This window comes from Canis lupus, chromosome 1, assembly GCF_003254725.2.
Source record: "Canis lupus dingo isolate Sandy chromosome 1, ASM325472v2, whole genome shotgun sequence".
In the NCBI taxonomy this organism is placed as follows: domain Eukaryota; kingdom Metazoa; phylum Chordata; class Mammalia; order Carnivora; family Canidae; genus Canis; species Canis lupus.
In genome coordinates this window covers 41,435,235-41,460,636 of record NC_064243.1, presented here as the reverse complement: position 1 = coordinate 41,460,636, position 25,402 = coordinate 41,435,235, and the positions used below count along the sequence as shown (strand labels likewise).

At 40.8% G+C, this 25,402-nt stretch overlaps 1 protein-coding gene across 3 annotated transcripts in view; it reads right to left on the bottom strand.

The window, feature by feature from the left end:
• Positions 1-25,402, bottom strand: part of MTHFD1L (methylenetetrahydrofolate dehydrogenase (NADP+ dependent) 1 like) — a 187,194-nt gene that overhangs the window by 34,117 nt on the left and 127,675 nt on the right. For all 3 annotated transcript variants that reach the window (XM_049116173.1, XM_025422549.3, XM_049116197.1), the window contains 2 exons: positions 15,198-15,305; positions 12,669-12,821 (listed from right to left, as the gene is read on the bottom strand). In XM_049116173.1, the coding sequence (XP_048972130.1) occupies positions 12,669-12,821; positions 15,198-15,305 (261 nt within the window). The remainder of the gene's footprint in view (positions 1-12,668; positions 12,822-15,197; positions 15,306-25,402) is intronic.

Here is a 25,402-nt window from a genome sequence, read left to right as displayed (position 1 = left end):
CTGTCTGTGCATGTGCTCATAGAGGAGATATGGAAAAAAACAGAATCACAATTGAAGACCTATGAAAATTTACTGAACGGGTATAGGCATAGTTTTTGTTTTTTGAGTTATAATACACGGAGAGCAGTGTGTGCATGTTGACAACCCAAGAGGGAGGATGGGGTGTCAGGGAGAAATGCAGAGTAGGCTGGTGCACTTGAGATGAACTGGACACTCCATCACTGTCCCCAGCTTGAATCTGTGATCACAAAGAAGTGCTAGAGCAGGATTTATGGGCATATGTTCTTTCAGCACTACAGATATTCCCCACCATGGCTTCCACGTATTATTAACTATATACTGTCCAAATAAAAGAATCTGTCTGAAGCTGTACTCTGTAAAACCTAATATAATCTTCCTAAACCTTCTGTTCTTCCAGTGATGTGGTGGCGGCCATCATTTTTTTTTTTTTCTGTCTGAAATACTTCCTACTCGACAGAAAGATATAAGGTTCCAATTTATGCCCTGAATGCAAACTAAATAGGCTTCAAAGAAGCCGAATAGATGTCCTATTGGAATCCCATTGTTAGGTGGTTTGGTGTCTCTTCTGTGTCTTCCTGCCAAGACTATTCCATTTCCAAAATGGAGCACATTCCATTCTTTATGACAAACTTATCAAAATTAAAATGACCTCCAGCTGTCAAAACAGCTTGAAGAAAAAGTCAGTTATGGTTATTATAAATAAGAGAGAACTTACAGCCATCTACACGATGATTTTTACCCACGTGAGAAGTATAAGTAAATAGTTTTAATTGGCATGAAGGACTGTGAAGGAGTAATCTGCTAAATTCATTAGGGATGGAAGGCCAACACCATGGTGGATCTAAGAGCTGGACTGACCATCCTCAACTTGACCTTTAGCAGACCAGTTCTTGTAACAAGGATTTGTGGGCCCAGACTAAAAACTGTCTCTTAACATGAGTGGTAGTCAGGATTTTTCACTGCTTAGAGGGAACCTTTCACATATCATTGTGATTTTATAGGTCTGATGACAAGTTAACTCTTTGCCATTTGGAATTAGCTTCCACTATGCCATAAAAAAGAGCAAAGCTAACGGAAACTCAGGTTATTGGTCCCAGCGGACTTACAATAACTGTGATAGAGCAGCAAATAAGATGAAAGTGGAAGATTCTAATGGATCAGAAATAACTGTGCAAGTCAGAAAATAATGCATGGCGTCTCAGAGAAGAGATTATTTCCTTTCTTTGTAGGCCAATTCTCTTTATTTGTGTAATGTAGTTTGAAGCACCTTTAAAAGCTTTTGATTCGTAGCAAATAACAGCTCACTCAGAAACCAACTTATTGAGGCATAATGACTAAATGGATATAGAAATAGTGTTTCTTTCTCCATTCTTCCCACTGGCGATTCTGTAGTGCAAAAGCATTGTCCCGACTTGCTCATTTTGACACCTCTAGCCTCCTTGGTTACCTAGCACAAGATTCACCTGTAGAAGGGCTCACACAGCCTGGGTGATGGAAACTGCTAGAGGTTCTGTTTATTCATTTTACTTTATTTTATTTTATTTTTTTAAAGATTTATTCATTTACTTATTAGAGAGAGAAAGAGAGAGAGAGAGAAGCAGACTCCATGCAGGGAGCCTGACGTGCGACTCCATCCTGGGTTTCCAGGATCACACCCTGGGCTGAAGGCAGCGCTAAACCGCTGAGCCATCGGGGCTGCCCTGTTTATCCATTTTAAAGACGATAAAGAATGAGTTGGAGATCTTGCATCATGGGCCTGCAGGAGGTAGTACTGCACACCCTCAGGGACCACCATTCAGACTGCTAGGTTTGGGAATGGTCTGCTCACATCAGCGAGCTGCCTAAGGACTTCTGATGGCTTACTCCTACTGCATCTCTCTCCAGCTCTGGCCACTAATGCCCTCTGTGGTGGGGCTCCTGCCCACTGCTGTGTCTGGAATGCTTCACCTGAGCCACCCACCCCCATCAGCATTGTTTTTTCTCAGGACATCTCACAGGCACTGCTGGGAGGTTCTCTGCATTGCTGCCCCTTCTCACAGGACATGTGAGTCTTCAGTATCCCTTTGCACCCTGGTACTATCAGCACTTTGCTGGTGTACAGGAGTGTGTCTGCATTCCTTGAGCATGAAGCATCTGGGGCAGGGGTTGGGTGTTTTCGGTCTTGGTAACCTCAGTGCATAGTGTAAATTAAACACACAACCATGTTTTAAATTAGAATGAAACTGAGAAACTGTACATCACTCCAATGTGAAAAACTCTCCAAGTATCAGCTCTGGCCTCTTTCCTGAACTCTGGGAACTAATTTCTAACTGTCTCACAGACGACTTGACAGGAAATTCGGTGGGCCCGAATTTGCATGCTCACGATGCAAGATCTCCAACTCATTCTTTATCTTTAAAACATGTAACTCTCCTGTTTGCTGTGACAGCAGCTTGCTGTCTTTGTTCTTTCCAGGTACATCCTTCTAGGTCCCAGGAGGCACCTGCCACTTCTTCCTCACATTTCATTCCTGTGACCTCTACCAGCCTCCCAGCATACTTTCCTCTCCACTTCTACTGTCATTCCTCCGGCATGGGCCCCTCAAAGTCAGCCTGGCCTCAGCCTCTTTGTCCTTCAGATCACTGCCAGGGTGGCTCCCTGCCCACAAAATCTCAGACACCCCAGTGCACCCAGTATGTCATCTAAAGCCATAATCTCTTTAACCAATCCTCTCAAGTGGCCTTTGCTTTCTTTGAAGTTCTACTGCATCATTCACACTTTTCCTTTGGTAAGCCAATGCACAAACTATTTACTGTAATTTTTAAAATGTTGATGCTTTATTTATCCAAATACTCTCTACCCCCTTAGGGTGGCTCACATTTTATGCTTTGTTATATGTATCAGTGCTCAACACACCTGGTGTTATGAATACACACTGACTGATCTATGAAAAGAAAAAAAATCAAGATGTTGAAAAGCTAAGCTATGTTATTCTTGGGTAAAGATCTCAGAAGCTTTAATATTCAGAACACTAGCACTCTCCCATTTATCATCAACCATGCTCAGAGGGCTGGTATGGAGAGTAATGAGCTCATCTATATGAAGCACAGGGAAGAGTGTCTGACTTGTGGTTAAAACAGCCCTTATGTCAAGGAGAGGGGGGCAAGGACATAGGATGCAGCACATGGGAGAAAGACTGGATACATCTATGCAAAATGTGGATAAGCAGTTTCTACACAAATCCCATACTGCCAAGCAATACTGTTTGGTGGGATACTTGGTCTGTAAGTAAGTCCCTATGTAAGCACGTTAATAAAAATACATTTGGACTTCTAGTTTATAGTATTGCTGGTCAGTAACTGGTTCAAGAACAAAGGCTAGAGCACTAATTGGGAAAGGCTGGAGTTATCAACAGATACAGCTGGTAGGCACTAGAGCCTCTGCTACTAGCTCCTTACAAGACCGCTTTTCCCATCTGGAATTTAAGTTTGGGATCATATTAATGGTGAGTTCACACTGGTAGAGCTTTCTTTTAAAATTCCCTTGCTCTCTATGGAATTGGCAGGCTACCAACACACATGGAAGGCTCTAAATTAATGTTTGTTTGTTTTTTTAATTTTAAAGATTTTATTTACTTATTCATGAGAGACACAGAGAGAGGCAGAGACAGGAGAAGCAGGCTCCATGCAAGGAGCCCAATGTGGGACTCCATCTCAGGGCTGTGGGATCACTCCCTGAGCCGAAGGCAGATGCTCAACTGCTGAGCAGGCATCCCTCCAAATGTATGTTCTACAATGGGCTTCCAATTGTGGAAAGGTCAAGAAAACTGAAGACGTGTTCCTTAACCAGAGGGGTCTGGATGAAAGGAGATACTTGGGCAAGGTGACATGGGAAAGGCACAGACTTCCAAAGGAAATAACTGTAATACATTTTAGCTGGGTGGAACGGACAGCACAAACGCAGTGTCCTTGAGTGAGAGATGGAGTAATTGGAAGTGAGCAGGTGTCACAGGGGCACCATCTCCCCAGCGCCAGTGGGGGGGGGGGGCGGCGGCGGTGGGGGACAGGGGAGATTGGGAGTTTGAGAAAGTTTGTATTCAGAGGAGAAGCACTAAATTTGGGAATGAGATGATAGATTTTGGAATGTGTAAAGAGGCATGGTAGGTAGTTTTCATGGGTCCTACAGTCTCTAGAGCTGATTCTAAAAACAGAAGAATGACTCTAAAAACAGAAGAATGATGTCCATGACCTATGCAGCAATTCATGTTGCCAGCCCTAGGTCTCATCTTTAGCAGAATGTAGTACCTTTATCACAAATACTTAATGCAGACACCCCAGCAAATTCTTGTCGTGTTTGGCAAATGTCTATGAATTTTCTTAATGGGTCTCCCAGGGACTTTATAAGTAAAGTCCATTTGATCATTTAATCTAACTTAAGTTATTTCCCCAAAACCTAATAGCTTTACATTTGGTCTGTGATTAAACTAGATCTGTGATACTTACTGGTGTAAATGTTTTGAATTCTCAGTGATACCCAGTAAAGACTAAAGGACAACTGATTCTTTCAAAAGTGATATACAGCAAATGTTTTATGGAGACCATAATATGTCAATTATGTATTTTAAAATTTAATCTAGTATCCATGGGTGGATAAATTAATGAACACATATATTTAGGCCTGTAAACTGGCATGAGTTTTGATATTATCAATTATATTTTCCTCAAAAACTATAATTGTAGGTTTAAAATACGAATTTTCCAACAAATCTAGCTTCTCTTTCTATTAATCCATTCCCACCACACCCTCAAACTGACTCTGAGGACTAGTGGGCCCTTTAGTTGGGAAAACTGGTATTAATTCTATTTCCCTTATATAAATTACGTAACTGCTTCTGATTACATGCCTCTCACTAATAAGGGGATAAAGTATAATGAATGCAACAAAGAAGCATTAAAGAGAAGAAGCTCCAGGAGAACCAGATAATTCTATGGGTGTCTTTCAGAAATTCTGGACTGGGGTATGCCTTGATCATCAATTTTATGCTCTGAATCCAAACTAAAACCAGGGAGGAAACAATAGATAGAAGTGGAGGAAGAATGGGCTAGTACTTCACCAATCCCTAGAGAGAACAAAAGATCACTATATTGACTGTAGGGCTGGATGTGTAACCACTACAAGCACCCTCTTCTTGGTTTATAGGAAGTAAAAAAGAATCGACACGAGGGGAATGATAACAGTAGGTTAAAATTTTAACTCAATGACAGAGATATCTGAAAATGTTATTACTCAGCCTATTAGCCTGGCTGAAGCCGATTTCATTTAAAATAATTTTATACTTATGCTAAAAATAAATTAGTACCAAAGTAGGGGAGAAAAAAAAAAGCCCAGTCCATTTACTAATGGACTGGGCTTCGACAACTCCAGGCGAGAGAGAAGAAATGTCATTTTCATGAGTCACGCTTCCCTTGTCTCATCAATCTGATAACAGTTTCTGGAAATCAAGAGTGTTGTGGTCATCTTCCTTTCCCCTAAAAGACGTCACACAGGAAGAGAGGGATGACTTCTCTCCTACTGGACAGACACACATGTGTAGCTGGCCTCTGGACACTGGGGAGGAACATGTGGTCACAAAGCAACCAGGCGGCTTGCTGCAGGGATGTCAGGGGAAGAGGAGCCAAGTGGATGCCTGAGTCAGAGGAAGGCATGTTTGGGAGAAAGCAGGAAATTCTGATGTAGAGATGAGAAGAGCAGTGGGCAGGGAACCCCGGCTGGGTGGGGAGAGGAAACAAAGCAGATCCCCAGGAACAGAGTGAAAGGACGTGGTACAAAGAAAGGGAGGCCCGCTGGGGAGGGAGAGCCTTGGGCAGGGTAGGAGGCTGGTTCATTTCAGGTGTTGGGGAACCAGGGCCAAGCAGCAGGGGAGACAGATAGGCTATTGGCAAGACTTAAAAGAAATCAGCTTAGAATTTCTTTATTTGTGGGGGTAGGGGTTGGGAGGCAGGGAAAGCAGAGGGAAGGTAAGGAGTAAAAAGGGGATTCTGTAGCTTCTGAGGGTCTAAGGGATACTCTGGGGCTAAGGGAGTTCCGTGTGATCTCATGTGACAGTGAGCCCTTTTGCTACGTGACTGCTTATCCACTGCATTTCAAGTGCAGCCTGGGGAGTGAATGTTTAATTTTTTCACTATGTAACTGGCCATAAATCTCTGGAAAATGTGAGGAGCAATGCATTTGATTTGAACCTACAAGGTCTGAATTAATTCACCTTCATGCTTAACCGAGTGAAGCAAGTTTATAACCGTGTGTCCCTAAGTGGGGCCGGCACACAGAGGAGATAACATATCCCCACTGTGCTTGAGAATAACTTCATCGCTGACCTGAATCGGATCCAGTGGAAACTAAACATTCAGTACATACTTTTACAGTAGAGGGAGTAGAACGGAAAACAAGGTAAGCGTAACTGAAACATGAGAAAGAACAAAACGGCCATGACTTAGCTGGGTGGGGCCACAATCTACTTTTTCACCCCCCTTGCCCCCCAATCCCAGTCCAATAAGTCTCCACCCAGCATGAGCTGTAGATGACATCACTCACTTCCCAAACACTCCAGCAGTTTCCTGCTTTCCAGGACCCGGCCAAGCAAGGCAGTCAGTGGTGCACCTGGGCAGAGATGTGGCCGGGTCAGGTCAGAGTGGAAATGAAGGCCACACCAGTGCTCGTCCATCTGTTCATTCAATAAACTGCATGCTTTACCACTGATCTCTTGGCCCCTCTTCCTTGGATAGACTTGCACACTGTCATGGGTCCAGGCCAGGTCAATCACAGCAGGAGCAAAATACACATGGACACACAGGCAGTGCCCATGATCACCATTCTGCTCCAGAAAGAGCACGGGGACCAAAGTGAGAGCACGGGGACCAAAGTGAAGGGCGTGGGAAGGAGAAGGAGAAGGAGAAGGAAGCTTTGATCTGCTGCATCTGCTAGTCCTCCCAGCTAAGATGTCTTTCTCTGCTCATCAGTCTGTGAGGCGAAAGCACTCAGTCTATTTCTGTACAGTGGTTCAAGTGGCCACTCTGCCTCCCAAAAATGCTCTACCTGGCAGTGATCACCACAGCAACACCCTAGGACATTTTAATCCCTTCTGCATGAACTGTGAGGCTGCTGACTCTCAAGATTCTAGCCCACATTCATGTCCTTGGAGTTCTTATGTCCTCATTTGATGTCCCATGTTTGTCAATAAAGATCTCATATTCAAGAGAACCTCACTCCAGGAGGACTCCTAGGTTCTTCAGGAGTCTCAGTGTGATATCAAAGGAGAGTAGTCAGATACACCGAACACTAACATCAAATGGACTTCTGGTGGAATTCAGTTAGTTGGACATTTCTCCATGCCACTGTTTTGACAGTGCATAGCTGTGTGAGAACGCCTGAGAAGGAGAGGGTACTCATCCTCTTTCTACCCCAATGGTAGTCAAGAAGAGCCCTGGACAAATTAGCATAGAAAACACAATCTTGTGTTTCCGAAGACCAATCTGGGGTCAGCAGACATTGGAACCTGACAAACCACACCCAGGAGTGCATTTCCTATGGGAACATCCTAGATCTTCTGTCCTTCCTTCAGTGTCTCAACGTTACAGGTGTTAAAACACTGCAGTACAGCTAGGATGGGCAAGGTGGTGTGACCTGCCGGACTCCACCTGCTGCTGACTCTCTGGCAACTGACTGGCCCTATATAAATATTGTTTCCAAGTACTTTTAGTTTACCACCTGCCTATTTATTTTCAGATTATAAAAAAGGGACACATGCTCAATGCAGATGTTGAAATAAGTAGAAAAGTAGAGAAAGAAAAGCTATCTATAATATTGCAGCCCAATGTTCATTTTGGGGTCTTTCTAGTCTTTTTCTATGTGGAGTGTAATTTACTTCTCAGTAATATCATGGCATACGCTTTGCTTACAGGCTAATATTTTTATGTCATGAAATTTACACCAAATGATTAAAGAGCCCTTGTAAATTATAGAAACTTAGAGACAATATCAAAACAACGTGATCAGAAGACAAAGACCACCTACTAGATTTCTTTTGGCCCAAGACTGTTTTGGAGAAATTTAATAAGCTATTAGGTTTATTGAACCCCATAAACCATAAGCTTTGAAATAATTTTGGAAACATAATGTAACAGGGTAATCTGTAGAATACAGGGTAGGGAAATCTTGAAAACAATTTGTTCTTTTCTTCCCACATCAAAGATCTGTATTTGCTAAACTATTTCTTACAAGGCGACGTACTAAGTAGTGATGAGCTGGTCACGAATCTTGTACGAATTTGGAGCTTTCAATAACATGCTGGAAATAATGTCACTAAAATGAAGCAAGAATACATATGGCGCTTAGTAGGAATGAAGACTGTTACTCTGTGAAGGAAAAATTAGCTATAGCCAGATGGGAAACACTGTGAATGTGTGTTAGAACGGTAGCAAAGGCCGCAGATGTCCATAAGCTGAGTAATTCTTGTACTGGGTGCTTATATAGAAACAGTTCGGGGTAGTGAAAGGTACTGGTGAAGTGTCTATGGCCGTCAATGGTATTCATTATCATTATTATTGTATTGCATGATAAGTAAATAGAACATGATGAAATAATTAAATGGCAAAAAAACCCACCGGTGTATAAGACAGGGGGTTAAAGAGTAAATATTTACAAAGCTAAATCTGGAGAGGGAAAACTGAACTCCCCAGCATCTCACCACATGATTGCTCGAAGTCAGCAGGGCTGGAGATGTTTATTGCTTGAGGATGCGCTTGCTTTATTAACACTCTCCCCTTTTAGACCTACTACGTAGCCAGAGGGTGTTTGTCTTTCATTCTCAAGTTCACAGCTTTCTGTACTATACATATATTCTAAGACCCATCAGGGAAGGACTTGGTCTTGTTCACCTTCACAGGGCTGTATGGACGACTGAATGAATGAATGAACACTGCAGAAAAAGTGAGAAGCTTTCTGAGTTTGGGCTTCTTTCTGGAGTGGATAGATGGATGTGTATTTCAAAAGTACTCACATAAGCACATGTTTTGTGATTAAGAGTAAGAGTGATTCATGATGCTAGAATTTTCCCACCTGTAGGAACCAGCCCCCCTCTGGTGTCACCCTTCCCCTCTCCCTCGGTCATTTCAGCGGGAAATTACTACACTGCGTCTCCCACATGGGTGATGAATGCTAGAAGCATTTCAGCAGACTGTGGCAGGGTGCAGAATGGGGTCAAGTAAAAGTAAATACCAGCCCTTATTAGGCGATCCTGGCTTCCCAGTGGTGTGTTTGCCCTGATACATGCGCAACTTCCCGCCGGCTTAGAAAGCAGACCTCTAAGGCCACTGGCTCCACATGACCGTGACCGTTTCCTGACCTCCAGGAACTCCTTTAGCTGGACACTTCCTGCCTGGCTCCTCACCCTGGATTGTGGCAGTGCCCTGTGGTGGGGGCGCCACACAGTGGCAGGGGCTCTCTTCAGGACATCTGGAAAGCCAGCAGCCGCCCCTTAGGGACTGGACTGTTCCCCACCATCGTTCCCTCCAAGTCAAACCTCAGACTGGTTCCCACACCAGCAGTGGCAGCTTGAGAATTCTGATTTCCCAGAACTGGTCTCACGTGAGGCTGTGGTGGTACTGAGATGGGAGAAGATCCACAGGATCTGTTTGTTTAGTGACTACAGGATTTTAAATTATGTTATGATTTTTATTTAATGACTATTAATTAAATGTTCAGAACTATTAAGGTTATCAATTATTGGTTCCTAATTTTTTTTTTTTAAAGATTTGAGAAGCAGACTCACTCCCTGTGGGGAGTCTGATGCGGGACTTAATCCCAGGATCTCGGGATCACGACCTGATCCAAAGGCAGATGCTCACCCACTGAGCCACTCAGGCATCCCTGGTTCCTAATTTTTATACCAAATCATTTTTTTAAAAACTCATTTCTATCCACCTCTAAAAGCTGTAAGTTGCCTGGAGTGGAAAGCGTCTTTATTTGGGGGCTCCCCAGAGCACTGAGCACAGTGCCTTATGTACACTGAACGAATAAATGAATGACTGCTGGATGAGTTCCTGTGGGGTTTTCAATCTGTATAGGGCAAGACAGGATGGATTTTTGAACGTAGCTGACTTTCTCCTTGGTTATGTCCCCCAGCACAATTCTGCATCTCTGGGCCTTCCAGTTTCCCTGGGTGGCTCTCCCAGCTGCACTCTTATTCCCATGCAAAGGTCTTCACTGACCAAAGCTCAGGAGGCTTTTAGCACTGAGGAGCTGCCATCAGTAAGGCCATTCTAAGGGACATAAAAGCAAGCTCTTCTCACTAACCATTTTTGTTAATCGAGATACAATTAAGTTATACTCAATAAAATTCATCCTTTTTAGGTGTGTAGGTCTATGAGTTTTGACAAAGGTCTATAATCATGGATCTGTCTCTCAATTGAAATAATCAATATAGTATTTCCATCACTCCAGAACATTCCCTTGTGCCCCTTTGCAGTCACTTTCCTCCTCCGCCTCCCCTCCCCTATGGAAATGTCATCCAGCACTCATAATATCTGAACCCTTCTCCCTATATCAACACTGCTTTTATGCCTCCCTTGGGCTCCCATGGGATTCCTTGGTCTCTCCTGAGACCTTCGATGGTTCCTCCCAGATGCCTTGGAGGGCTCTGTAAATGTAGACATTTTTAGAAGATCATCCTTCACCCTCTTCTCATTTCTTCTTCTTTTTTTTTCCTCTTCTCATTTCTGTTGTGCTTATCCTCACTTCCCCTGTTCCACATCTGCCTTCATCTATAATCTAAAACTCTCAAGGCCTTCCTTCCTATTACTTTCTTCTGAGTGTTGAATCTGTATTTCTAATAGATCCTAAGACCATTTTATACATGCAAGTTAACCCTTGCAATTCTCCACATCGCAGCCAGTCTCATTTCTGGCTCTGCCAACCTGCCTCACACCATGTTCCTTCAGGACCGATGGCACTGCCATCACAGTCAAGCTACAAGTGTCCTACCTCACAACTCCACATGTAGGTGGCTACTTTAAAATATGTCTCAAAGTCGCCTTTCTCTCCATTTTAGCTTCAGTGTGATTGCAGTCTTTTTTTTTTTTTTTTTTTGATTGCAGTCTTGACCTTGATGAACTCTGGCCTTGACAGACATTCCCGTCTGTGGCTCTTGGCCCTCTGACCATTGTCCATCTGCTGCCAGAACTCTTTTTCCTTATTTTATAAAAATAATAATAATAAAAAAAAACGAACAAATACAGAAACTACCCTAGAGTAACTCTGTAGTGCACACAGGAGAAAAATCCCAGTTCTCATCAATGGTAATCAAGCTCTGTAACAGCTTAGCCCATCCTATCCAATCTCAGCCACACTAGACTTCTCTGGGTCTGTCATGTACTTTTGTGTCCTTGAGTTTTGTTTGCCCAGTTCAGAGGTTGAGGTCTTTATTAAGTATTCTCAACTCTCTTCTTCTTTCACATACCTTCCTCTCTCACCCACCTCATGTGGAAGCTGCTCTTGGTACTCCTGTGCTGAAGGCATTCAGAATGCCAACACCTCACTTTCTAGATGCCCCTGTACTGTGCAAACCTGTGCTCCTCACACCTTTCTTGGTATCTCCATGCCTCACATGCAAAAAGAATTCAAGAAATGCTTATTGAAAACATTTTGTCCAATATTAGGTGAAATGTGTAAATATCAAGGCAAAGATTCTGCACTTTTTATGTACTTTTGCCTATCCATTGCTTATTTACATAACAACAGTCACATGGTTTATTTAAAAATTTGTTATAATGTTTCCTGTGTGGACTTGGATCATAACAACAACAGTAAGGATAATTATGACTTAGAATTTTTTGTTCTAAATCTAATCCAGGAGCACTCCGAAGATGAGAAGTTGGATTTTGGCCATCGATGATCACCAATGTAATGTGTATCATTATGTAGCTATAATGAAGCATTTTATGTAGGAAGCCTAACTTCATGGATTTTAAGTGCTTTGATAAATTTTCATGTATTTGGTATCTCCCTTCCATCCATAAAAAATCTGAAATAACATAATTATCAACTTATAGAAATGTCATCCCACATTGCTAAAAATGAAAACTCATTTAATTTGCTCATTTTCTAAGGTGGAGCCTCCTGCTTGATGTGCTGAGGAGCAAGGCAGAGGGTGAAACGCTGATTTTCCCAGCCTTTGGAGGTGCTAGGCTGGGCCTGTCTGGCATGAGTAGTCACCTTCATTTATCTGACTAGAGAAAAGTCTTATCATTTTGAGTACAGTAATGTGAAAAAGTCCAGAGGCACTACACTAAGCCATTCCACCATTTAAATATCAGACTGAACTGTACCAAGTCATTCTCTAAATGAGTTTTATGAGGGGAATCAGTTTTACGACTCAAGAGATCCTGAATACCAGATCTTAAAAAAAAAAAAAAAAAAAAAGAAAAGAAAAGCAAAGAAAAATCCATACCATGACAGCAGAGGAGTATTATATGGTGGAAGAGAATGTTTCAGAAAAATAGCAAATATTATTACTTCCCAAAACCTGATTTGTAAAGTGTTGGTGGAACATAAGAATTTAAGGCATCATGACAACACAGCCTGGGGAAGGTGTTTGGAGAATGTTACTCACTCACCGTTCCAACCAAAGGGTAGATGAACCCAGCGCCTATGCTCGCCCGGACATCACTAATAGGCAAAATGAAATCTCTGGGAACACCTTTCTTGTCAGGTTGGTGAGACAGAGAAAGGTGGGTCTTTGCCATGCAGATGGGCAAATTTCCAAATCCCTGTAAGAAAGGAAAGGAAATGTGTTCATTGAGCACAGATTAGTCTCCTGTATATGTTTAATATTACACTCCATATGATCCCTGAGGCTCAGATCCAGGCACACGGCAGGTGCTGGTTACTACTTATTCACTGAGTAAGGAGATGGGGTGAACCCTTATCTCCATGTGATCGCCACTTGGTTGAGGGTGTCTGTTATTTATTTCAGAGAATTCTCCTTAAGGAAGGCAGCGTGATGTGTGTGTTTGGGAGAAAGTGTGGCTATTTTCAGGCAAAGTAGAAGCAATGGCAGCTGCCGAAACTATTCCAAGGATATTAATACCCGGGGCTCAGAAAGGTAATCTGGAGAAAGGCTCTGTAATGAGGCTCTCAGTCATGTTGTTCACTCATTCTTGGAGGCTGTCAGGAAGCAAAGGGTCCCTTTGTGTTGGTTTATGAATCATGGCTATTTGATCTGCGATTACATTATATGAACTAAGATGAGGTCACTTTTTAAGCCTCTTATTTTTAAGGACCAAAGGCAACGCCTGACCTGGAGTTCCAAAGGTGAAAGGGCAGGAAGTCACATGTGGGGGTCTCACAAAAAAGACAGTGTCCTTGTAGCCTGGTTTCGATTAAAGGGTACATAGTGTCCCTTTAGTGACTTTGCTAATTAATGGCAACCACATACTGGACACATAACTTTTAAGGAACATTCCCTCACTAGACAGGGCTAAAGGAATGCAATCTTCAGAGGTAACACATGCAGACATTCTTATGATTCAATTTAAAAGTATTTGGAAGATTTTAGAATATTTTCATTTGGAGGGTGGTGCTATTCCTTTTTGAAAGGCTGGAATATTCTTAAATACTGATCAGAATTTTGCTGGAGGATAATCACAATTGCTCTATAGAAGTGGGGGTGGGAATTTTGAGTTTCAGAGATCATTCAACTAACGAAATACTTTGAACTGATTTAATTTCCAATTTAATATTTTGCTAGAACAGATATTTTTTTAAAAAGAAAGAATCAAGATGGTATATACTAGCACCATATTAGTTCATATAAAAAATAAGTTTTTCAGACTGAGAAAAAAGGAAGGAACTAACGTTAGAATAAATAATGGTCCTTAAATATCATTAAAAATTCATGAAAGAAAAAGATTCATGACAATGACCTTACGTTACTCATTTCAATACACGAGTGAAATTTCACTGCAGATCCATTCTGGTATACAGAACAATTCTAGGGAATTATTGATTTTTTAAAGGTTTATTTATTTATTTATTTGAGAGAGAGAGAGAGAGAGAGAGAGAAGAGCAGGGGGAGTGGCAGTGGGAGAAGGAGAGAATTTCAAGCCAACTCTCCACTGAACGTGGAGCCTGACAGGGTTCGACTCCAGGACCCTGAGATTATGACCTGAGGTGAAATCAAGAGTTGGATGCTTACCCAACTGGTCTATGCAAGTGCTCCAAGGGAATTATTTATTTCTTAAAAGTACAAGCTGAGGGCATACATGGGAAATTCTAAGAAAAAACGAATTGCTATCTTACCAAACCAGGGAGACTACTCTGGTCAGCACTGGTAGTATTTAACACAATGTCAAATATGATTTACAAATAGGATTTAGGAGTTGGGAAGTTAACAAAATAGATCAATAATATGCCTAATGGAGCTCCTCTGCTGACCAGCTCTTGAAATGCTTTGACTTCTATCAGATCATAGCAAAGTGGAAGGGGCACTTGAGGCTAATGGTCATTTTAATTGGGATGGCTGAATGAGCTGCAGTGGATGAAGTCCATGAAGTATGGCTATTTTGGGACTAGACTCAGGCTGCTGACTCCCATCACCTTCAAAGCTGCTTGCCAACTTGCCTTTGTCACTCTCTAGAGGTAGAAGATGAGATAGAACCTTCATCTTGGGTGGACAATCTCAGCACCAAGTCAGTGAACCACTTGCATAAAAAAGGAACACCAAACACCCCCATCTTTAAAAGCTGCATTATGACTTGCCTTACCTGGCACTGTGCTAATATTTTTAAGGTAGTAAGAGCTCTGCAATGAAGCAGCAGCATTATGGATCATCTAACTCTGATTCCACAGCGACACATCCAGAAAATTTCCATGTTTGTGGCTGAGTAGGAGGGATTAACATGTCATAGATACAGCATCACCCATATCAGACGACTTGTAACTACAAGTCAATGATGTACAGGGTATATACCCACGCCATAATGTTCTATTTAGAGTTAATAAACTACCCAAGGATATTAATTCAATTTTTGTAGACGAAGTAGATTAAGCCACATTCAGCTGGTGAGATTTATAACTGTTTTTAAGTCAAGGTGAGTATTTTAAGAGCCCAACGTGGATTTTCCCCATAAAAGTGTAACTTTTACCTGTTGCGTGTAACGATCTATTTTGGATTGTGCTTCAGGAGACAGTTCGATATCTTTGGCTCCATACACAGCCTGGGCAATGGTTCTTATCTTTTCTACAATTGGAAGCTAGAGAAACACAAATGACAACAAAATTGTTAATGTTAATCCCGTTAAAGAATTGAGGGAAAGCTCAATGAGCTTTTTTGTAGTTGCTTAAAATTTTCTACCAGATTTCCTCTTCAACATCCATGGCACTTGAAACAAATATTCTTTCCTCTATCACCCTTAAGGTATGAAGAAGTATCAAGAAGCTATAGATGTTCAGCCAACGCAAAGGCTGCTTATTTAGTCAATAATTTTTATCCATTGCATTGTTTTTAAAAATGTACTTAATACTATGGTTTTAATGGTCTCAGAAGTCAGAATAAGAGTATCCTAACTAAATACTTAATGCTGGTGTTTAAGTGCCTCTGAACTCAGGTTATATGACAGAACATAGTAGGCTAAAAAACAAGTATATTTTCTTATGAGTAAAAATGGGCTGATTTTTTAAAAAAGATTTTATTTATTTATTTATTTATTTATTTATTTATTTATTTAGAGAGTGAGAGCATGAGTGAAGGGGAGAGGCAGCAGGAGAGAGAAAGAGAGAGAATCTCAAGCAGACTCCACTGTGAGCATGGAGCCTGATGTGGGACTCAACTAATGACCCTGAGATCATGACCTGAGCTGAAATCAAGAGTTGGATGCTTAAATGACTGAGCCAGTAGGCACCCTGGAATGGGCTGATATTTTAAATGTTGATGTGATCACTTTATTGGGAAGTCAGAGGTTGAATCTAGCGTCACTTTAGCAAATAATGAGAAATCATGAAGACTGGGAAAAAAGACAAGAAGTTTAGATATGGGCAAATTTCGTGTGTGGGGTGGAGAGAAACAACCTTCCATAATGCTGGAGTGGAAACCTGGATGCGGATTGTGGTAAAATTCTGAAATGAAAGTGATCTTGAAAAACAACAATGGTTTGTTAGGAATGGAACATGCCATAGATAAAGTGATTCTTATTTAAGTAAATCATTTGACAAAGTCATTCATAATTTTACTGTGCAGAGAACATACATAAGCATAATGCAGTTAATTGATTTATTGTTTGGTGAACAGCTATTGGACCAAGTGCCCACTGTTAGAATGAATGTCAAGCAAGGGGCAGAAGTCTTTCATGGCCTACTCAAAAGCTTTGCTTGGCAATGGCAAACAGTACATTTGTAGGACTTAGAGTTGATGTACACAGGAAAGGAGAGTTATCTGACAGGAGAAAATAAAAGCTAGCTCTACCCTCTCAATCTGATGGAACCCCTAACTGCTTTAAAATGTGATTTCTTTACTACAGATTTTATAACTATAGAGTTGTTCTGTAGTTTGGAACTTAAATGTTGGGCATTTCAACAACTAATAAGTGAAGGTGCAAGTCATTGTAACCTTTCACTGAAGAACATAAAAGATGGTCTGAATCAATGGAGAGATATATTTTGTTCACTGATGAGAAGACTTGATACTATAAAGATGTCAGTTCTCTTAAACCTAACTTATTAGTTCAATGCAATTCCAATAAAATTCCCAACAGCACTTTGGGATGCTTGGCCAACCAATTCTTAAATTCACAATGAAGAGTAATAGCATAGATAGGTGAGATAACTTCAAAGATAAATAAAACCAAAAGAACAAAGATAGGAGACTTGCTTTCTAGGTACCAATCACACCATAAAACTATGGTAATTAATTCCGTATGGTATTGGCACACAACTGGATGAATCAATCAGTGGAAGATAAGAAAGAACCCAGAAGGATATCACAGCAGGTGTGGATAGTATACAGTAGAAATGACACAAAACTGGGAAAGAGCGGACTATTCAAGTGACTTTAGCTGGAGAGAAATAAAATTAAGATTCCTACCTCACAACTGGTACCCAAATAAATCCAATATAGAACAAAGACATAACTTTTGAAATTAAAACTTTGAATACTGGAAAAAAAAGAACATTGGGAGCTCTCTTTATGGTTATGAGGTAGGGAAGGATTTCTTAAACAAGGCAACAGGATACACCCTAAAAGAAATGTTTTACAGATCTGACAACAATATTTATAATTTCTTGTATTAAAAAAAAGACATTATAAATAGGGGATAGGATAAGGAAGTCTGGGAGAAGATAGGTTACATGCAAATATTTAAAAGTCAAAAGATTAGTTACTGGAATGAATTTAAAAAACTTCCTACAAATTAAGAAAAAGACAAATATTTAATACTGGGCAGAAGGAGTAACTAATAATCGTATGAAAAAATGCCCAATCTCATTAATAATCAAGAAAAGGCAAACTAAAATGATGAAAATTCAACTTACACTCATTAGATTAGCAGGAATGAAAAGCATGAGAGTATCAGGCATAGGCTAGGATGTGGGGAAAATGATTCTTCTGAGTACTCTTGCCTTGGTTGAGATGCTCATGGTCTACCCCATCATGAAGCTTCCTATCTGGATTCTTTCCTCTCAATACACCCTACTCTACCAGTCTAACCTCCCTAGAAGGCGCCTAAGAAAAACTCAAAAATCTCAGGCTTGCCATGACCTACTGAAGGACACAATCTGGTTGTGACATTTAAGTAGCTGCACAATATGTGCTCTGAAGCATAACTAGGATAAGCTCGCATATCTTAAATTTTCCCCATGTTTTCTTGCTTCTGGGCCCTTACACATAAAGCCTCTTTGTAGTACTGCAAGATCAATCTCTGCTAAAGCTCCTTGAGGTCTATCTCATGGGCCAGCATCTCCAGAAAGTCTTTACTGATCTTCCCAAAGGAGATGTAGGCAAGTCTCTTCTGTGGGTGCTTCGCAGGACCAGGGGTTAGACAAGGCCTGGCAGTGAGGAGTTGAGTGAGTTAAGGCCTGGCAGTGAGGCCTGGCAAAGCTCACACTATTTTAAGGTGCATTGATGGATATGATAATGGTCCCATGATCAAACTATGATACTGAAGTCTACCAGATGGCAAGGGGCTTTTTGTAAACCACATTATAGGAGACATCAGCAAATAATCTGTACCTCCAGAAGGAACCATTTAAAAAAGAAATGATCACTATTTTCCAGGAAGACAGAATATGGAGAATGGACAGAAATGAGGATGAAGTAATTCTTAGCCCAATATTTAAGGAAAAGCTGTAATAACTAGAGCTGCCTAACTACACAGTGGCCTGTCCACCCCAGGAGAGATCAGTACAAGCCAGGGACAGTGCCAGGAATGTTGTAGAAAGAATTACTGCGCAAATGCAAAGTTGAGGCTGGACTACAGAGATAGCTTTCAGGGTGACTTCTACCGTGAAAGATGCCACATTCATATTAGGTGAAAAGAAGGAACGGCCTATAAATTCTTCAAGGTCAAGGCCCACTTAGAGGTAGGATGAAATACGGCCTTTGGAATCTGAATATCACCTGTAGACCAAGCAAGGATTCCGTGTGGTATGATGTTCACAATAATTATAAGAAAGTTCAGGTGCTGATGAGCTGAAGAAAACAATGAGAAGGGACTTTTTACTGAACCTCATCAGCATTATATGTTGATGGGCACCAAAGTGCTTGCTTTCAACACTGCACTTAAGTTAATATGATCTCTTCTGCTGGTCAATAAATGCTTTGCAAGTAACAAACCTCTTAAGAAATAGAAGTTAATAGGATGCTGGAAAATACTTGTAGAATCTACACGAGCAAGCACAATGACCATGCTTTGTCAGGGGAAGTCAGATCTCAGGATATTGTGTTCCCCAAGTAGTATAGCATAAAAGTGGGTCCTGGGTGACAGGCAGTGTCCCCATGGGCACTACAGCACAGCAAGGTGGCAGCTCTGGGGCGAGAGGCCTAAGAAAGAACACGGCCCCTTTTTATACCTGCTTAAATCATGTAAACTCTAAGAATTCATTTGCTCATCTGTACAATGGGCAGGTATGAACCGTATGCTATACTACTGCAAGCACTGAAGTGACATAGAGAAGATGAGTTGTGCATGTCACTCCACACAAACCCTAAGTAACATTATTATGGAGTAAGGCTAACAGGATTGGCAGAAAGAATTACATCTGCTCTGAAAGTAAAACAAAACAACAATACATATATTACAACTTATAACGTGTTTAATGAATACAATACACTATTTACCGAACTCTAGGTTATGATTGGAAATTAAAAGGTCAGCAATTTCTATTAAGATGATAATTAAAGAGCTCACATGTGAACAAGGTAAAAGGATGAATAGTGAAGGAATTAGTGTGAGTGGGCATTTAGCTGATGTACCACAGGTTTTTAAACATGGAAATATTTTAGGAAATACATGTATTTCATTTTTAATTGTAGTGAAATATACATAGTGGAAAGTTAACCATCTTAACCATTTTGAAGTCTTTGGTTCCATATTAAGTAAGTTCATGTTGTAAAATCAATCTCTAGAACTATTTTCACGTTGCAAAGCTAAAACTGTGCCCATTAAACTCTAGCTCCCTTCCCTTGGCTTCTGGCAACCACTCTTCCACTTCCTGTCTCTATGAATTTGGCTAGTCCATTCAGCTACCTCATACAAGTGGAAGCAGACAATATTTGTCCTTTTGCATCAGGGTTATTTCAATTAGCATGAACCTCAAGGTTCATCCATGTTGTAGCCTTGGTCTGAATTTCCTTCCTATTCCATTGTATGTGTACACTACTTTTTAAAAAATCCATTCATCCACCACCAGGCGTTGTGTTGTTTCTAAGTTTTCACTGCTGTGACTGATGCTGTCATGAGCATGGGTTGACGAGGACCTCCGACACCCAGCTTTCAATTCTCTTGGGCATTCAGAGATACATACTTTTGGTCTCTGACTATATTGCCTTCCTTTTTAATGCTTATTTGAAAGTATTTTGGGAATTTCAAGCAGGTGCCAGACTGACTTTGTGAGCTGTGTAATTATGGTTTTTTAAATTCCTATAGGGAAATTGCAACCACCCAAACATAACAGATGACCCAACCACAAAGTGCAGAAAAGCAGGACAGGGCCAGCTGCCTGCGTCCTAGTTGGGTGTTGTTTCTCCTCCTTAGCCTCAGATGCCAGACCTCCATGCTTCCCAAAAAGCACTGAAATCTGTCCCCTGCCATTCCAAATTTTTGATGCCCTGGCCCCAGTCTTCTTATGCTTAGAGAAGGTGAGAGTACTCCTCTGACAGCTTTGACATGTGCAATGCTGTCCAATGGAAGCCTAAAAGAAGGAACCCCCCAAACCCTCGTGTGTGTCCCACAGCCCCATGCTGAATAAATCGAGTGCTTCAGCTGATGTAGCTAAACATCTCAAGACCAAAATCCATCTAGGACTGCTACTACAATTTTTCCTTTTCACTCCTGTGTACAAGTGAACAAATAAAAACATTATCTCAGTTAATATATCTTCTGGGTTTAATAGAAAAACTAAAAACTGCCCTGATAAGATAGTTTTCATTGCGTACAACCTATTTATATTACATCAATAGGCAAGGGACTTTTAGCTGTGCCTCTGCTCAATTTGGGGGAGAAGTACAATCTTTAAAGAAAAAACAGAGCCAAGTTCATTCCAATGATCTTGATCTGAACTTGATATTCACTTACACTATTTTGTTTTAAATGATAGGTTTTATAAAACAAATAATATGGTAAAATAAATTAGGAATGTTCATGTATTAATCGCTCCTGGCTTTCCCTGACACTGTAAAGATTTACTAATTTATTTGTTCACCACATTGTTCACCCTCCTATCCCTAAAGTCTAGAGTGGCTTGCAATTAGTAGGCATTCCAGAAACATCTGCTGAATGAATAAGTTACTGCTGAGGGTGGGTACTTTCAAGATGTCATGATATGAAAAGAACTTTGGGCACTACTTGAACAAAGCATACCTAATGGGATGGGGAAGTGACCCAACACACAAATGTGACAGAAGAGTGTAATAAAGGCTCTACATAAATGTCATGACTAAAGATGGAAGATCCCAGAGCACAGGGCAAGGCATGGAGATCATCAAAAGCTGGTGAGATGTAGAAAGGAACTTGAGTCATGCTTGAAGGACATGTAAGATTTTAATAAGCAATGGAAGGAAAGGTTATCCTATACAAAGGGGAAGACACATGTCAAGGTGTGAATGGCAGCAAACACAATGCATCTTCTGGAAACAGGACTATTCTATTTGTGTACTATGCACAATTGCTGAACACGTTAATAAGCTCCTACACAAAGCCTGGCATCTATGCCAGTATCTTGGATCATTTTTGAACTAACATTATGTTAAATCTTCATCTTCACCAAGATCAGAACTCTGACTATATTCTACATTTATTCCCTTCTAGACCTCTTAAACGTATATTCAAAAAATGGAAATACTCTAGAACAGAGGTGTCTAATGGCAACTTTCTGAGAAGGTGGGAATGTTCTATATACATGCTTCCCAGTCTAGTAGCTGGTGGTTACTAAGCAGTTGAAATGTTACCAGTGCCACTAAATTAATCTTAGTTAATTTAAATTTTAGTAGCTACCTATAACCAGTTGCTATGGTACTGGGCAGGACAGATCTGGAAAACAACTCTGACCTATTGTTATACTGTTGTACAACCTCTTGCACAGAGTTGACACCACACAGGTACACTGGAGGATGTAGGGACCTCATGTTTCATTATATTCATTTTGTATTTATGGTAATCCAGGCTCATAGAAGCTGAGTTAGTCCAAGTTAGATAGCATATCTTTCTTGATAAAGTCTAGGAGACCTGTTAGAATTATTAAATTATTATTATTACTTTTAAATATTTTATTTATTTATTTGAGAGAGAGAGCATGCGTGCAAAAGCACAAGTAGGGGAGGGGGCAGAGGGCAAGGTAAAAGCAGACTCCCTGCAGAGCAGGGACCCCCGATGTGGGGCTTGATCCCAGGACCCTGAGATATGACTTGAGCTGAGGGCAGATGTTTAACTGATGGAGCCACCAGGCATCCCTATTAAATTATTTAAGAACTGTTTTTCAGTGAAATAAAATTAATCTAAAAATTCTAGAAAAGCAATTACTTAAAATTTTAAAATATTTTTTTTTGTGAGAGGAAAATGGACAAAAAGAAAGTGAACCAGGACACAGGTAAAATAGAATAAAATTTAAAACCAGGGTTAAAAATGAAGCTTCTAGAATCAAAGAAAATGAAGTGTGAAGGTATTACAATATTGTGGCATCTCCTTTTACTTGGAGGTCAAGTTCTAAAGTCAGCAGCCCTGGCTGTTTCTTAGAAGACCCATGAAGACACTAAGCCATACTCTACCATCAATACTCTAGAAATTCTTAAGCCCACAATTGTTGAAGTGTTGGAACACATCCGTGTTTCTTCTGCAGCTATACTGAATGTTCTATTGTTTTAACAAGGCCATAGGCTGAAATTCATAGAAGTTAAGTGATCTTGGGGCTTAAGGAGTGCATTTGTTTCAATGAGCATGGAGTGTTGTACGGAAATGTTGAATCACTGAATTGTACATCTGAAACTAATATGACACGGCATGTAAACTAATTGGAATTTAAATAAAAACTTAAAAATTAAGCTAAGTGATCCTATGCTGTGATACCAGCAAAATGTATTCCAATGCCCATGAAATGTTTAAAGAGAAGGATCAATTAAGAAACTTGTTAGTTGAACAGAAATCTCTGGATACATAGTAATTATGTCAATTTGTATTTTGTATTTTAAATGAGGCATGAATTTTAAATGATCTACAAGTGCAGTTTAGTATAAATGGCCTCTCTGGTACTGAAAAATATAATGTGAAACCATCGAAGTTAATTTATCCTGAGTACACACAAGGTATAAGGGGTTCATGAGGTTTAACATACCTCAGTGTCATGGGAGCATGCTCTTACTGAGAACAACAGACCCTTGTATCTTTGACACAAAGCTTGTCCCTGGCTGGAAACCAGCTCATCTGAGCTCCTAAAGGTGCTGACTTCCATGAGCCAGCTCACTGAGGAGCCATCCTGCTGGCTCGTTGGCCCTGAACAACAGTTTAACCCAGAAGACTTCCAGAGGAATCTCGTTCTCTTTAGGCAACCGGGATGTGTGGTGGATATAGCTGGGGTCTGGGAACGGAAAAAATGTTCATTGCCAAAGAATCTCTATTTGTCTACATCAAAGGATGACAAGAAGGAATTCACATGGGTGATCTTTTATACTCTCAGATAGAATGTCACAGCCATGTCAAGGAAGGAACATATAAGAATAGATGATTTTAATGATCTATTCCTACCCAAAATGGGGAAGGGATGATTGTGGCCTGATCATGTGGCTTTGCCAACACATAACATATTTTTTATGGCAGATGTGTTAATTCTCTTTCAGCAAACCTTGCTGATAAACCTCATGTGTTTGTTTGCATGTACACAAATGCATGCAAGGTGTGGTTTGGGCTCTATTTTCACGTGCAAGGAGCCCCTGTCTCTCTTTCTTGGCTCCTCAGCACAGACTCATAATTTCCCTCATTGATCTACTGGAGCTGTGCTTCCAAAGAAAACACTCTGGGTGTCAAAGTCTCACTGGAAAACACAGTAAACTACAGTTGACCTTTGAACAATGTGAGATTTGGGGCACTAAACACCCCCTCCCACATAGGCAAAAATCCATGATTAAGTTTTGACTCCCTACCTTGCCCCAAACTTAACTACTAATCGCATACTGCTGACCAAAAGCCTTGCCCATAACATAAATAGTTGATTAATACATATTTTGTATGTCACATGTGTTATAGACTGTATTCTTACAATAAAGTAAGCTAGAGAAAAGAAAATGTTATGAAGAGGATCGTAAGAAAGAGAAAATACAGTTATAGGACTGTACCGTATTTACTGAGAAAGATCTGCTCGACTGGACCCACACAGTTCAAACCTGTGTTGTTCAAGGGTCAACTGTACTTTCACGAAAGGAAATAGAAATCATATTTTGATAAAAAATTATTACTAAAACAAGTCCCCAAACTCTCTGATACTGGAGTGACTGAAAGTATGCTGTTTTGAGTGTTTTTCCCATGAAACTCTTAAGTTTGTAGGTTTCTTTTTTGAAGAGGTATGCTGTAAGTGGTACCTTTAATGATAATATCTATGATAATATTCCTTAAAGGCTTGCTTTTTAGGTTGAGAAATAGATACTGTCCCTCCCCAGTGGTCTCCTGTCACCTAAATTTAAGTCAGAAGGTCCGGGTAATGGATGGTAGAAGGTGGCTGGCTAACATGTGGTGGCACACTGATAGTTCGTTGCACATCCCTCAGCCTCTCTTGATTGGCCCATGATTTTATTTCATTTTTTAAAAAGATTTTATTTATTTATTCATAAGAGACACAGAGACAGAAGCAGAGACATAGGCAGAGGGAGAAGTGGGCTCCTCGCAGGGAGCCCAATGCAGGATTCGATCTCCAGACCTGGGATCAGGACCTGAGCCAAAGGCAGACACTCAACCGCTGAGCCACTCAGGCATCCCTGGCCCATGATTTTAGATCCAGTAATGCATTTCTGGAAACTTCTATCTTAGTGACATTCCATTTTTCATGTTACAAGAGAGCATTTAAAAGAAATTACAGGAATCCTTGTGGAACACATAAGTGAAACAGTTCTAGACCACTCTTTCTTTCCCGTCAGGTACTATTTCTGGCACCAAGGAAACAAAGCTCGGACAAGTTCTGCCACAATCACAGGGGGCGGAGTAGAATGTGTTGAAGAGGCGGGCTGGTTCTAACAAAAGACTCTGATCTGCTAAGTCCTACCACAGTCAGATGAGTGAGGCAGCCAGCGGGCTGAGGAAGTAATATTCTGAGGCCAAATGAGACTTGACAGAGAACACAGTGGTCAGGGCTGAAACAGAATCTTAGTTAGATGGAGGTGTGAGATGTGTCTGCAGAAGGGTGTGGTTGGGTTAAGGGGAGGCAATGTGGGAATTTGCAGCTGAATCGTGGAAAGGAGGCCAGGGACAAGAGGCTGATGATGGGCTTGAAAGACCAGAGCTGGATCATAATAGAAAGCAGAACATGAGAAAGTGTAGGATTTCTGAATGAGATACCCAACTGTCTGGAAAATATAAGGGGCCGCTTTCTATAGAATACTTCAAACATTCTGTTGCACAGCAAGAGTGGAGAGCTAAAAGGGTCAGTGGGAGCAGGCAGG